This window comes from Gorilla gorilla, chromosome 9 (assembly GCF_029281585.2).
Source record: "Gorilla gorilla gorilla isolate KB3781 chromosome 9, NHGRI_mGorGor1-v2.1_pri, whole genome shotgun sequence".
NCBI lineage: Eukaryota > Metazoa > Chordata > Mammalia > Primates > Hominidae > Gorilla > Gorilla gorilla.
The window spans coordinates 50,303,061-50,316,964 of record NC_073233.2 but is presented as its reverse complement, the minus strand read 5'-3'; the positions used below and the strand labels follow the sequence as shown (position 1 = coordinate 50,316,964).

General features: G+C 52.5%; 1 protein-coding gene across 1 annotated transcript; it reads right to left on the bottom strand.

The window, feature by feature from the left end:
• Window positions 1–8,193: 8,193 nt before the first annotated feature.
• On the bottom strand, window positions 8,194–9,511 carry C9H11orf96 (chromosome 9 C11orf96 homolog). Its single transcript, XM_004050973.5, has one exon. The coding sequence runs from the start codon at window positions 9,168–9,170 to the stop codon at window positions 8,802–8,804; it is 369 nt and encodes a 122-aa protein (XP_004051021.2). The 5' UTR covers window positions 9,171–9,511; the 3' UTR covers window positions 8,194–8,801.
• Between the last annotated feature and the right edge of the window lie 4,393 nt (window positions 9,512–13,904).

The window sequence follows — 13,904 nt, the reverse complement described above, 5'->3', positions numbered from 1 at the left end:
ATATATCCCCAACCTAAAATAAAAGTTGGAAAGAAAAAAAAAAGATACCTATATGAGATAAATATGTACAATCTACAATGTACTTTTTTTTTTTTTTTTTTTTTTTTCTGAAGCGGACTCTTACTCTGTTGCCCAGGCTGGAGTGCAGAGGCACGATCTCAGCTCACTATAACCTCTACCTCCAGGATTCAAGTGATTCTCCTGCCTCAGTAACCCGAGTAGCTGGGATTACAGGCATGCGCCAACATGCCTGGCTAATGTTTGTATTTTTAGTAGAGACAGGGCTTCACCATGTTGGCCAGGCTGGTCTCGAACTCCTGACCTCAAGTGATCCACCTGACTCGGCCTCCGGGGGTGGGATTACAAGCGGGAGCTACTGCATCCAGCCCTACAATGTAATTTAATAGCAACCCCTGTTACAGCTTCTACATTACATACTACATATTACACATTTTTTAAAAAAGATCTGGCCTCTTTGGGGGTTGCTTTGGGGGGTCAAACAATCATAATCATTCACTGCTATTCCTGGTTTTCTTGGCAATCAAATTCCCTCAAATACTTAAAAGGCTTCTGGTCTTTGTGCTTCCGGACAGTTCCAGGTGCCAATAACCACATCCAAAGATGTCTTCTCCCCAGAGGTCTGGAGCCTGCTTTATTACTTTGTTTCCTGCTCTGGCCCAGCTGGCCCATTTTAATTCCCAGCTACCTTGGGGCTATTCTAAAACAATAGATTGGAGTGGGAAGATAACACCATTCATCTAGCCTGGCTCCAGGGCTGGAGCTTTCACTGGGCTCCTTGGGTGGCCTTGGAGAAAGGCTAAGCAACAACAGAACTCCCACTCTTTGGATTATAAAAGCAGGTGGCTTTTGCTTCTGTAAGGCCCCAGGTTTCTAGGTTCTCTCTATGACTTTCTATCTCTCCTGACTTTCTTGGAATAATTTGCTAAAAGCCACAAAGAGCAGCCAATGCATATTAATATTCTAGCTCTTTCCAACCACTTCTTAGTGATATGGGCTTGGTTGACTCAGGATTGCTTTTCCACAATGTCATAAAAATGGTTTTTACCAGATGCTTTTCCCAGGGATAACAAGGATCTTCAACTTTCCAACCTACAATATGTGTACCCTTCCTGCATGCAGGAAAATCACTAAGTCAATGCCTTATGTTTTAGAGTTTTTGTCAAGACAGCACCACACTACCAGGATTGTACTAATTTCTGCTTATTTGTGGTAGGGAAAGGCTGCTAAAGACATCCAACAAGGATTCAGTGGTTCAGAGAATAAAGAAGTGTGCACCCTCAGCTGTGATAGTCCAAGGTGATCACTCCTGACTCACAGGCTGTTTGGCTCCACAAGGTCATTCAGGGATCTGGGATCCTTCCATCTTGTTTCTCTGGCATCCCCTAGGCCATTGGGCTTGTGGGCTTGATCATCCCGCTGGTTTGTAAGCACATCCCTGTGCCCCCTTGTGGGAAGGAGAAAGAGAATACCGGTGGGGAGGGACTGGTACACCCACTATCTTAAGACCACACAAGAGAATCTGGGATGTATACATTGGCTGCGTGCCCTGGAGGAAGGGAAAAATCAATGTTGGTGAAAAATTAGCACTCTACCACGGGACTGGGAGCTGAATGGCCAGATGGCCTTTATGAGTCAATATGCCTTTAGCATAGACAGACTGAAAGGATGAGAGTCTATGTGGGAGTCCCTCACCCACTTGCCCTTGTGAACCCAAAATATCTCTGAGACAAGTCTCAATCAATTTAGAAAGTTTCCTTTGCCAAGGTTAAGGACATGCCCGTGACACAGCCTTAGGAGGTTCTGACAACATGTGGCCAAGGTGGTCAGGGCACAGGTTGGTTTTATACATTTTAGGGAGATATGAGACATCGATCAATACGTGTAAGATGTACATTGGTTCCATCCAGAAATGTGGAACAACTCGAAGGTGGGGGCTTCCGGGTCATAGGTAGATAAGAGACAAATGTTGCATTCTTTTGAGTCCTTGATCAGCCTTTCACTGAATACACAATGTAGTCTGGCTCAGTGAATCTGCATTTTTACATAAACAATAAGGCAGAGGAAACAATCAGATATGCATTTGTCTCAGTTGAGCAGAGGAATTACTTTCAATGTAAACTATCAGCTCACATTGCCAGGGTGAAATTCAACAGAATTGTTTTAGGGTAAAGATCTTGAGGCCCTTCCTCGAGGGCAAATTGTGAGGGAGGTAAGTATGTTTTGTTGTTGTTGTTGTTGTTGTTGTTGTTTGTTTTTTTTGAGATGGAGTCTTGCTTTGTCACCCAGGCTGGAGTGCAGTGGTGCAATCTTGGCTCACTGCAACCTCCACCTTCGGGGTTCAAGCGACTCTCCTGTCTCAGCCTCCCAAGTAGCTGGGATTACAGGCGCTTGCCACCATGTCCAGCTAATTTTTGTATTATTAGTAGAGATGGGGTTTCACCATGTTGGCCAGGCTGGTCTCGAACTCCTGACCTCAAGTGATCCACCCGCCTCAGCCTCCCAAAGTCCTGGGATTACAGGCGTCAGCCACCATGCCCGGCCAGTAAGTAACTTTTTAATCTTTGTAGCTATCTGATTTAGAAATAAAATAGAAGGCAGGTTTGCCTGACATAGTTCCGAGCTTGGCTTTCCCTTTGGCTTAGTGACTTTGGGGTCCCAAGATTTTTTTTCCTTTCACACCCTATAGGTACACAGAGGCCACTCTGTGCTTATTCCCCATGCAGAGACGCAGGCCCAGCAGACCGTTATAACACAGATCTGTTTGGTAAAATTTGCTGTCTCCCTGCAGTTCTTCCCAAAATGGTGCCCACCACCCTCCCCTGTGCCAAGAAGGCATGGAAGCACCAGGAAGCTGCTGGGAGTTGGAGGGGGGTGCCAGCCCAGGTTCTCCAGGAAGCAGACACCATGATGGGATGAAATGTGCGAGGATCTGAAAAGGAGTCATGCCTGTGTGCAGTCACACAGAAGGAGCTGGGAAGACTGGGAGGGCCTGCAGGCCACTATGCAAATCTGGCCCTGAGAGTGGTTGTCCATCAATCATGCTGCAGGCTCAAATAGCTTCAGCAGAGCCATTAGGGAATCTCTGAACCAAAGACCACAACAAAGAAATCTCATATCTCCCAAGCACAGTTCTGCCTCAGTATTCCAGCTATGCATATGTTTGCAGGGAGCAGCCCCTAGGGGGGTTCAGCCTCAGTCAAAGAAGGCAATAGATTCAAATCCAGAGCACCTGCTGGTCAGTTACACTCCCTGTAGCAGGAGAGCTGCCAAGCCCAGTCTCATGGCTATGCCACAGGGGGTTACAGTGAGAAGTAACTCACACCTGTAATCTCATCACTTTGGGAGGCTGAGGTGGGAGGGTTGCTTGAGCCCAGGAGTTCAAGACCAGCCTATGCCATATAGGGAGACCCCATCTCAACAAAAAATTTAAAAAATAGTCAAGTGTGGTGGTGCATGCCTCTAGTGCTGACTACTCAGGAAGCTGAAGTGGGAGGATCACTTGAGCCTGGGAAGCAGAGGTTGCAGTGAGCCAAGATTGCTCCACTGCGCTCCAGCCTGGGTGACAGAGGGAGATTCTGTCTCAAATAAATAAATAAATAAAGGGTTGCAACCCAGCTCACCCCTGACTATCTGTGTAGCATTGGTCAAGAAAATTAACCCCTCCGAGCTTCAGTTTTCTCACCTGTAAAATGCCTGAGAAATTTTATCAGGATGAAAGTAGAGCGTTGATCAGAGGTGCTCACTGAATTGTGGCCTTTATCCCCTCTGCTATTTTTCCAGAGGCCAAAGGGCCTAAGGCCTACCCCAAATGTGCTTCAGGAGGGAGAGCTGAAGTCCATAGCTGACCTCAATTCCCTGGGATCATGGGCAGCCCTTCCCTCTAGAGCCCTGCCACACAGTGGGCTGCAAAAGCCAAGATGGCTTTTAAAGGAACTCTCTGCTAAACATCTCCCCCAGGGCCAGAGAGAAATGTTTAGCTGGCTGTTGGCCAGAGCTGGGATGGCCACCTATTACCTCTGCCTGGTCTGGGCTCCAGCCTGTTTGAAAACTCATCACCCAGGCTAGGACTGCAGGCTGAAGCCCAGGCAGGGAGGGGAAGGACACAGGCAACTCCTTGGACAGGCCTATAAATCCAGCCAGCTGGGCAGTCATCCACCCACCCAGCTCATGCCTGCTCCACAGCTCTTTCAGATGCCCCGGCTCCTGTCTTCTTTCTCCTCTGAGCCCCATTATCCAGGAACACTTCTTCCTATTCTCCTTCCCTCCTTCCTACCCCTGTGGGTCTCTCTCTCTCCCTCTCTCTCTCTCTCTCTCTCTTTCCCTGTCTCCGTGTCTCTCCATCTCCCAGGGGGGCCTTTATCCTTCTGTCTCTCAGCATCCAACATCCTCTGGCTCCTGATCCTATTCCCCTGCATCTCTTTCTCTTTCCATTGCCTTCTCTCTGTCACTGAGTTTTCCTGTCTCCCTGAGGGACCTCCTTCCTCTCCACCTCTTTCTGAGTCTTGCTCTCTCTTGCTCCTTCATTGTATGTCTTGCCCACTCTTCCCTCCTCTTCTAATATCTGGCCCAGCCCAGCCGGCCCCAGCCCGCCTCTCCTTGGAGCTGCGTGCCACCTTGGAATGCCTGTGAGCACAGGGAGGAGCTGAGCCCCCGCCATTGCATAGGGGCCTGGTAGGAGCTCTGATATGATTTGGATGTTTGCCCCCTCCAAATCTCATGTTGAAATGTGACCCCCAGTGTTGGAGGCGGGGCCTGGTCAGAAGCGTTTGGGTCATAAGGGTGGATCCGTCATGAATGGCTAGTGCCCTCCCCACGGCAATGTGTGAGTTCTCCCTCTGTTGGTTTACGGGAGAGCTGCTTGCTTAAAAGACTCTGGCCTCCCTCTTGCTCCCTCTCTGGCCATGTGACATGCCTGCTCCCCCTCCACCTTCCACCATGAGTGGAAGCTTCTCAAGGCCTCACCAGAAGAAGATGTTGGTGCCATGCTTGTATAGCCTGCAGAACTGTGAGCCAAATAATTCTCTTTCCTTTACAAATTACCTAGCCTCAGATATTCCCTTATAGCAACACAGAACGGACTAACACAAGCTCCCTACCCTCCAGTCTGCCCTCCTTCCTCTGTGCAGGGCAGAGATGTTCAGAACCAGAGAGCAACCCCCATGTAGCCCACGGGCCATGGCTTTCCAGGACCAGCCTGATCCCTCTAATACTGCAGCATCCCAAACTCCCTCCCTCTGCCTCTCTGGGACACGGCTTCTATCAGGCTTCTCTCCACATCAACCCTTAGAACTACCCGTTTGTGGGAAAACTAAGAAACTGGGACAAATAAGACATCACTTTTATACTAAATAGTGGGGCATTCACTTAATTAAATATGGAGTATCTATTCAATAGAATTTATGAAAAGCTATGATGTGGATCGATGCATACTGATACTAAATGCAAATCCAATTAATTTAAAAAGCAGGTTGAAAAATAGCATGTAGAATACAAACTCATTTGGTAAAAGAAAATAAACATGCATATATAGGCATCACCTCCAAAATGTTAACTTATTTATCTCTGGGTGGTGGGAATATGACTGACTTGTTTTGCATTATAATAAACAAATATTTCTAGGGCAATAAAAAATTACAAGAATAACTTAAAAAATGAACCAGGGCCAGGCATGGTGGCTCACGCCTGTAATCCCAGCACTTTGGGAAGCCATGGAGGGCGGGTCACTTGAGGTCAGGAGTTCGAGACCAGCCTGGCCAACATGGTGAAACCTATCTCTACTAAAAATACAAAAGTTAGCCGGGCATGGTGGCTACTACTCACAGGCATGCCTGTGATCTCAGCTACTCAGGAGGCTGAGGCAGGAGAATCGCTTGAACCTGGGAGGCAGAGGTTGCAGTGAGCTGATATCGTGTCTCTGCACTCCAGCCTGGGTGACAGAGTGAGACTCCATCTCAAAACAAACAAACAAACAACAACAACAAAACAGAAGTAGGCAAGATAGGAATGGATTTTCTTCAGCACCTCTTTATTCATTTCAACCCAAACATTTCAGAAGCACCTACTCAGTGCTGGGCCTGCCCACAGCTGAGCAGGGAATGTGGTCCCCGCAATAACCTCTGTTGTTGGCTGGGGTAACCCAAGGAGACCCTTCAGGTAGGGGCTGAAGGCAGCAGGAGGTTCTTTTTGTTTGTTTGTTGTTTCTGTTTTTTGAGACGGGGTCTCACTCTGTCACCCACACTGGAGTGCAGTGCCGCAATTACTGCTCACTGCAGCCTCCACCTCCCTGGGCTCAGGTGATCCTCTCCCCTCAGCCTCCTGAATAGCTGGGAACACAGGTGTGCACCACCACGTCCGGCTAATTTTTTTTTTTTTTGTAGAGATAGGATTTCACCATGTTGCCCAGGCTGGTCTCGAACTCCTGGGCTCAAGCGATCTGCCCACCTAGGCCTCCCAAAGTACTGGGATTACAGGCGTGAACCACTGCCCGGCTGAGAAGGAGGTTCTTCCGCGAGAGAAGGCTATGCAGAGGGGAGGATCTCAGGCCTGAAGGGTCTAGAAGCCCACTGGAAGGTCTTCCAGACACTTGGGACATCTAGCTCCTGAAGAGTAGAAAGAGGAGCTGCTGCCGAAGAGGTAAGACAGAGAGAGGGGCACAGGATGTGGGGTCCGCCCCTCTGTCCTCAGGGAGTTTCTTTGGAGAGAGAAGAGAATGAGGCTGGGCTCAGAGGAAGTTCCTCCCACTCTGTGGAGCTCAAACTAGTCCAGTGGTGGCAGCTGCCCTGGCTGGAATAAAGCATCGACCCACAGTGGCCTCACATCTCTGAGGCCTTTGCAGGTTAAGAGTCTCCTGCCATGATACCCCACCACAGTGGAACCCGTTGTTGGGCCAGTGTGTTCTCAGGGACTGGGACACGGGCCAAATACCACAGCCACCAAGGCCATAGCCTGTGCTCTCTCTGAGCCGAGGGAAGAACACCCTCTCCGGCCCTGTAGTTCCATTTTTGTTTCTTTGTTTCATTTCCTCTGCTGTCTTCTCCAGAGCTCTGCGCTGCAGCTGAGAGACTGGGTATCTCCTAGAGATTCCTGACCCCCACGCACCAGCCCCACCACCAGAGGGCGCCCGAGCACAGAGACGCCGTAACCGGAGCAGGAGCCCTAAACCTGTCAGGGTGGGTCAGCCCTGGAGTAATGCTGGAGGGAGGGTCTGGGAGAGGGCCCCAGTGTGGGGACCTGCCCAGCTCAACCAAGTGTAGTTTGTTACCTTGGTGGCCATCTGCAGCCAGGTGGCCCTGCCACACTGCTAAACCAGAGGATTTAGGAAGCAGACAGGGATTCGGGAAGTGGCTGAAGAGCACTGGAAAGACAAACTCCTGCGGTGCAAGAGTCCTGGACCAGGAGTGCGGAGAACTGGGGGCGCTCCTCTCCCTGTTACCCTAGGCTTGTTTTCTCATATGTAAACAAAGGCAGGGGCGGGGAGAAGGGAAGGACTCGATGGTACCCAGGTGCCCTTCAGGCTCTAACCAAAGACATGCCCCACCCTCCTGGAGGAACCCTGCGGGGCGCAGAGAACGGCTGGAGACATAGCGGCCGCGGTTTCCCCCGCAGCGCAGGAGCGCTGGGCACTGCGCTGAGTCAACTGCGGTCAGGGAGTCACCTGCCCGCGACAGCGAGCGCGCACCCACACTCTCGACCAACCCAGGCTGGCCTCCAGCCCACTCTCGGGTCCCAACGCCCAAACATCTCGCATTGCTGGCTCCGACATCTCCCCACCCGCCGCCAGGAATCAGCGCAGAGGGAGATGCGTCTTCTGTGGCGGGTGCGGGGCAAGGACCCTGACCCCAGCTCTGGGAAGTCAACTGTACGGAGGAGACAGCTCTCCATCCTCAGCTTTGCCTCCGCCCCGCCTGCGGCTTCACTTCAGCCCGGATGCCGGCGATGGGGAATAGACCAGGGACGCAGGAGCACACTGGACCGGGGGTGGATCCACTTGGGGAGGCAGGCAACCGACCCGCGCACCGGTGGCGCAACCTCGTTCCGGTGACGGAAGCTTGTGGAGGTAGCTCCACTCCCGGCTCCCTGGTCCGGCATCCCCCTGCCACCTCCTCCCCCGCCTCCCCGAGTCTTGGGAGCCTGGACCCCGAAGGTGCAAAAAGTCAAGAGCCTGGAAAAATGCACTGTGCAAATATATTGACTTTATTTGTCTCCCTTCAGGAGCCTCACAGACATATCCAGGTAAAAAGATCGTTAAATAAATGCCTTCAGCCATCGCAATGCAAAAATAAATATCAATCCTCCAGACGCAGTAGCAGCTGCGCTGCGCCCAAAGTCCCAACGGCCACGCCTAACAATTATAAAAGTGTTCAGCGAGAGTGTTGGCGTGAGTGTGAACGGGTGTGCGCTGGGGGGCACGGTGGAGCGGTGTGCAAAATCGGAGTTGCAAACCATCGGACAAGGGCATGGAGTGGCGACCCGCCGCCGACTCAGCGCGGGCGCGCCTCCCCGCACACACTCACAGCAGAGTTCGCACTGGGAAGAGTTAAAAAATAAACATTTACAAGGACGAGGAAAGCGGCCCCGCTCCCGGCGCTCCCGGGCCAGGGCGAGCGCGGCGAGGGGCGCACCGACCGGTTCGCAGCGGGGCGGGAGTCCGAGCGCGCGAGGAGCGGCGGTCCCGGGTCCTTGCGGGTCCCCCGGGAGCAGGGCGCGGGCACTCTCGGGGTTCACACGCCGGTCCCCGCGCGGACCGCGGGCGCGCGCGTCCCCCCCGCGGGCGGCGCCCCTTACAGGGCCGAGTCGGAGTCGCTGGAGTCCAGGCTGTTCCTCAGTTTGCAGCTGCTGAGCTGCTCCCGCTGCAGCGACAGGCTCTGCGTGCTGCGGCGCAGGCACTCCAGGCTCTGCAGGAACGACTTCTTGGCCTTCTCCTCCTCCATGGGGGACACCCCCTCCTCCTCCACCTCCTGGATCTCGTCGAAGGTCACCGGCTGCGTCTTGAAGCGAGACTGGCGCGGCCGCCGCAGCCGGCCCCGGCCCTTGGACAGCTTGGCGGGCCGCACGGGCTGCGGGAACTCGTCGGCCAGGCACACGAAGTGCGGCATCACCGCCTGGTAACTGGAGCAGATGCCCATCAGCTCGCCGGGCTTGGCGGCCATGGCGCCTCCGGCGTCTGCGGGGCCGGGCGGCGGGGCGCCGGGGCTCTCCGGGGGCGGCCGCTGCGCCGGGGCCCCCCGGGAGGCAGCAGCCGGGGGCTCGCCGGGCGGGGGATCCAAATCTGCTGCGGGGTGGCGGCGGCCCTCGCGGGCCCGGGCCGGCGCTCCTCGGGAGGGCGGGCGGGAGGACCCGTCGGGGGGCACGGGGCTCGGGGGGCGCTGTTCCGCCGCGCTCCGAGGCGCTCGCCGCCGCTGCTGTCGCCGTCTGCCCCGCGGCGGCCAGGCTCGCGGCTTATATAGCCCGCGGCTGCCCACACGGCTCTGAGCTCGGATGACAGCGAATGCCATTTAAAGCGTGCGCGCCCCGCGCCCTTCCGCCTGACGTCGCCCCGCCACTCTGGGAAAGTAACGGCCCCTTCCCCGGCGCCGCCCGCCCCCCGCCAACCGGCTCCGCAAGGCAGGCCCCGCCCGCGGGGGTTCCGGGAGAAGCCGCAGCCCCGGAGCACGCGGCTGGCCCGAGCTGCGCCCGGGGAGGGACCCTCAATCGCCGCGACTGGGCGGGCACTGTCCCTTCTGGGATCCCCAAGTCTGCACCAACCGGGTTGGCCGCGGGGCCGCAGGTCCCCCTCCCCCGCCCCCTGGTCCCAGATGCACACACTTGAGGCGCTGGTTATTCCACCGCCGGTTCTGCGCGGGGCGCGAGGCAGCTCTCAGCTCTCTTTGCAGCCTGGCGAGCCTGAGGGCCCGGCTCCCCAGAGCTGAGCTCGGAAGAAGGGGCGGGCTCCCCCTCTGGATCCTTGCCACCCCCCTCCGCAGGCGCGCGCGCGTGCACACACACACACACACACGCGCACACACACGCACACACACGCACGAATGCAAACACATCTCGATTATTCCATTCCGGTTCTTCCCTTCCCTAGATGTCTTCTTTATGTTTGCCTCCTCACTCCCCCACCCAAGTCCCTCGGGCACCCCCATTCATGCTCTGAAGAGTGACACTTGGATATGGCACTAACAACAACAACAACAATAATAGCTACCATCTGGAGAGCTTTACTCCAAGCCAACCATGAGCTCTGTTTTACATATATTATCCTGTTTAATCTTCACAGCAGCAGCCCTATGAGGTAATTGGTATTCTCTCATTTTTACATATGGGAAAACCAGGCACAGAGGGGATAAGTAACTGGTCCACTAGTATCTGATGGAAACAGATGGGCTGACTCCAGAGTCCATGCTCTGACAGCCCCCTGCTGAGGGTGAGGACCCTGAGCTAAATCTCACCAGTGTTCCCAAGGTCTCTAAGAGCAGGTCCACAGGGCAGTCCCTGCCCTATGTCCTGGGACTCCCAAGAGGAAACTGTGAGCCTGGCCAAGGCCAAGTGGGCTTGAGATGTGGGGCACTGACAGGCACCCAGCAGGGCTCACAGGGCCACCCAAAAAGGAGGGGGTCAGTGGGATTTGGCCTCCGTCCTTTCCGTATCCACTCAACACAGATTTACTGAGAAGTTACTTTCCTGCTCAGGAAAGGCATGGAAGCCAACAAGAAAGGTACAGTCCTGGCCCTCATGAAAGTTACATTCTAATGGGAGTGGGGTGTTGTGGGGAGAGACAGATGATACACACACGAACAAGAACATGTTCTGTGGTGAAATAAAGTAGGGCGATGAGCTGGGGATGCAGGTGGTGAGATGCTTAGAGCACGGGACCAGGAAAGGCTGCTCAGAGCCTGGATATTTAAGCTGCCACCAGAAGGGCAATAATAACATGCTAAGTGCTTAGTATGGCCATGCTCTGCACACTTTTGATGCGTGAACTCAATGTGTTCACTATTTTATTTAATCCTCCCAACCACCCTGGGTAACAAATACCATACATTTCTTATCGCCATTTACAGGTAGAAAAGTCAAGGCACAGAGAAGCTAAGAAAACTTGCCCCAAGGTCCCACAGCAGGAAGTAGCAAGAGCTGAGATTCAAACCCCAGCAGCGTGGCTCCTGAGCCACTACACTGCAGCGGTTTGCCCTGCAATGGACAAAAATGGAACCAGCCATGTGACAAGGTGGGAAGAGAGTGTCTGGGCAGAGGGAGTCTTAATGCAAAGACGCTAAGGCAAGAATACACTTGGTGTATTTGAAGAACAAACAGCAAGGAGGCTTGTTGGCTAAAGCAGAGTGAGAGAGGGGGATGGGAAAGGGGGACAGTCACTTGAGGCCTTAGTGGCAGGTTACAAAGATAGAATTTCAGCTGGGTGTGGTGGCTCACGCCTGTAATCCCAGCACTTTGGGAGGCTTAGGCGGACGGATCACAAGGTCAGGAGATCGAGACCATCCTGGCTAACACGGTGAAACCCCGTCTCTACTAAAAATTAAAAAAAAAAAAAAATTAGCTAGGCGTGGTGGCGGGTGCCTCTAGTCCCAGCTACTCGAGAGGCTGAGGCAGGAGAATGGCGTGAACCCGGGAGGTGGAGCTTGCAGTGAGCCGAGATTGTGCCACTGCACACCAGCCTGGGCAATGGAGCAAGACTCTGTCTCAAAAAAAAAAAAAGATATAATTTCATTCTAAGGGCAACAGTAAGGCATCTTAATGCATGCTCCAATTTATGTTTTTCAAAACTCATTCTGGAGGCCAGGCACGGTGGCTCACACCCGTAATCCCAACGCTTTGGGAAGCCAAGGTGAGAGGATCACTTAAGCTCAGGAGTTGGAGACCAGCCTGGGTAACATAGTGAGACCCAGTCTCTATACAGTAATAATAATAATAACAATAATAATAATACTCACTCTGGCTGTTGTGTGGAGAGGAGCTGGGAAAGAAGCAGGAAGCTCTCTTGGAAGACTATTATGTGACCTCACAACACTGAAGGCTTGGATTAGGGTAGAGGCAATGGAGATGTAGGAAATGGTCACATTTGGGATTTCCCTGAAGACAGAATTGAGAGAACTTGCTGATAGATTAGATGGGAGCTGTGGGTCAGGGAGGGATCAAGGTTGACCTCTGTCCAGGCACGGTGGCTCATGCATGTAATCCCAGCACTTTGGGAGGCCAACACGGATGGATCACTTGAGGTCAGGAGTTCAAGACTAGCCTGGGCAACATGGTGAAACCCAGTCTCTGCTAAAAATACAAAAATTAGCCAGGTGTGGTGGCAGGTGCCTGTAATCCCAACTACCCAGGCTGAAGCATGAGAATCGTTTGAACCTGGGAGGCAGAGGTGGCAGTGAACCAAGATTTCGACACTGCCTTCCAGCCTGGGTGACAGAGTGAAACCCTGTCTCAAAAAATAAAAAATAAGTTGACTTCTGTGTATTTGCTTGAGCAAGTGTGTGATGGTGGTGCCATTGACACACAGGCAAATGTGTTGGAGAAGAGAAGGGTGGGGAGGGGGGGCCATTGTGGAGTCTGCTGGCTGCTTATTAAAACCCACCATCCACCTGAATGAGGCCTGAAATGCTCACATCAGAACTGTATTATGTGAGAGAAAAAGCAATTTCTATAACCTTAAAACCACTGTACTTTGTAGCTCCTTATAGAAATTTATACCAGGAGTGGCAAACTGCCATGTATAAAACCCCTCAAATATGTGGCATTGGCTTAGCCAATAGGTGGTGAGCAAGATGGAAACAGATATTAGAGGATGAGAAGCTGGTGAACCTTGTTATGCTGGGACAAAACATTTATTGCAAATGTCACCTGTGATCATTTGGAAGACAGCCCACGTGCCTATTGAGCCTATAATTCTAGAAAAATGGTTGGAAAGAGCTGAAGCTATTTGCATGTGTTGGCTGCTTGATGTTGCTTTTAGCAAAATATTACAAGAAAGAGATTGGCCAGTTTGCAAGACGAGATACACAGAAATACAGAGAATTCAGAAAACTGGTGTCCTCAGCGTTGAAAAAGCCAACTGGCTGTGTCCAAAGAGCAGGAAGTCAGACTATCGTGGCTCAGAGCCTCTCTCAAAGCCTGTCTCTTAGGCCAAACTTTAAACCAAACAAAGAAATCGCCCCTGTGGCAAAGTATTATATTAAGGGTATTACATCTAAGTCTGTTATTTAGGATGTCCTTAGGATAACCTTCATTTTATTTATTATTTAGTTATTTACTTTGAGATGGAGTCTTGCTCTGTTTTCCAGGCTGGTGTGTAGTGGTGCAATCTCGGTTCACTGCAACCTCTGCCTCCCGGGTTTAAGCAATTCTTCCACCTCAGCCTCCCGAGTAGCTGGGATTACAGGCGTGCACCACCACACCCTGCTAATTTTTGTATTTTTGTAGAGACAGGGTTTCACCCTGTTGGCCAGGCTGGTCTCAAACTCCTGACCTCAGGTGATCCACCTGCCTCAGCCTCCCAAAGTGCTGGGATTACAGGCGTGAGTCACTGCACTCAGCCACTTTCATTTTAAATGAATGGGAAACAGAAGGGTATGGAAGATAGACTTCATAACTCTGTCAAGAAAGGAACTTTGGATGTGGTCACGGCTCAAGGAACTGACTAAAGATGAAGCCTACTATGTTTCTGAAGGAATTGTTATCACCAACAAAATTGCAAGGCTGGACTGCAAAAGCCCATGATTGCTCAAGCCCGAGTCAGCATCCAAGGAGGGTAGACTCTCAACACCCTGTCGGTGGCTGTGGAGAATGACAGGCAAGCAATGTTGAAGGGCAAAGCCAAGGTCAGGGAGACACAGAATAAGGGGTCACCCCCAGAGAACCTCCTCCGCGGCCAGGGCAGGCAAGTC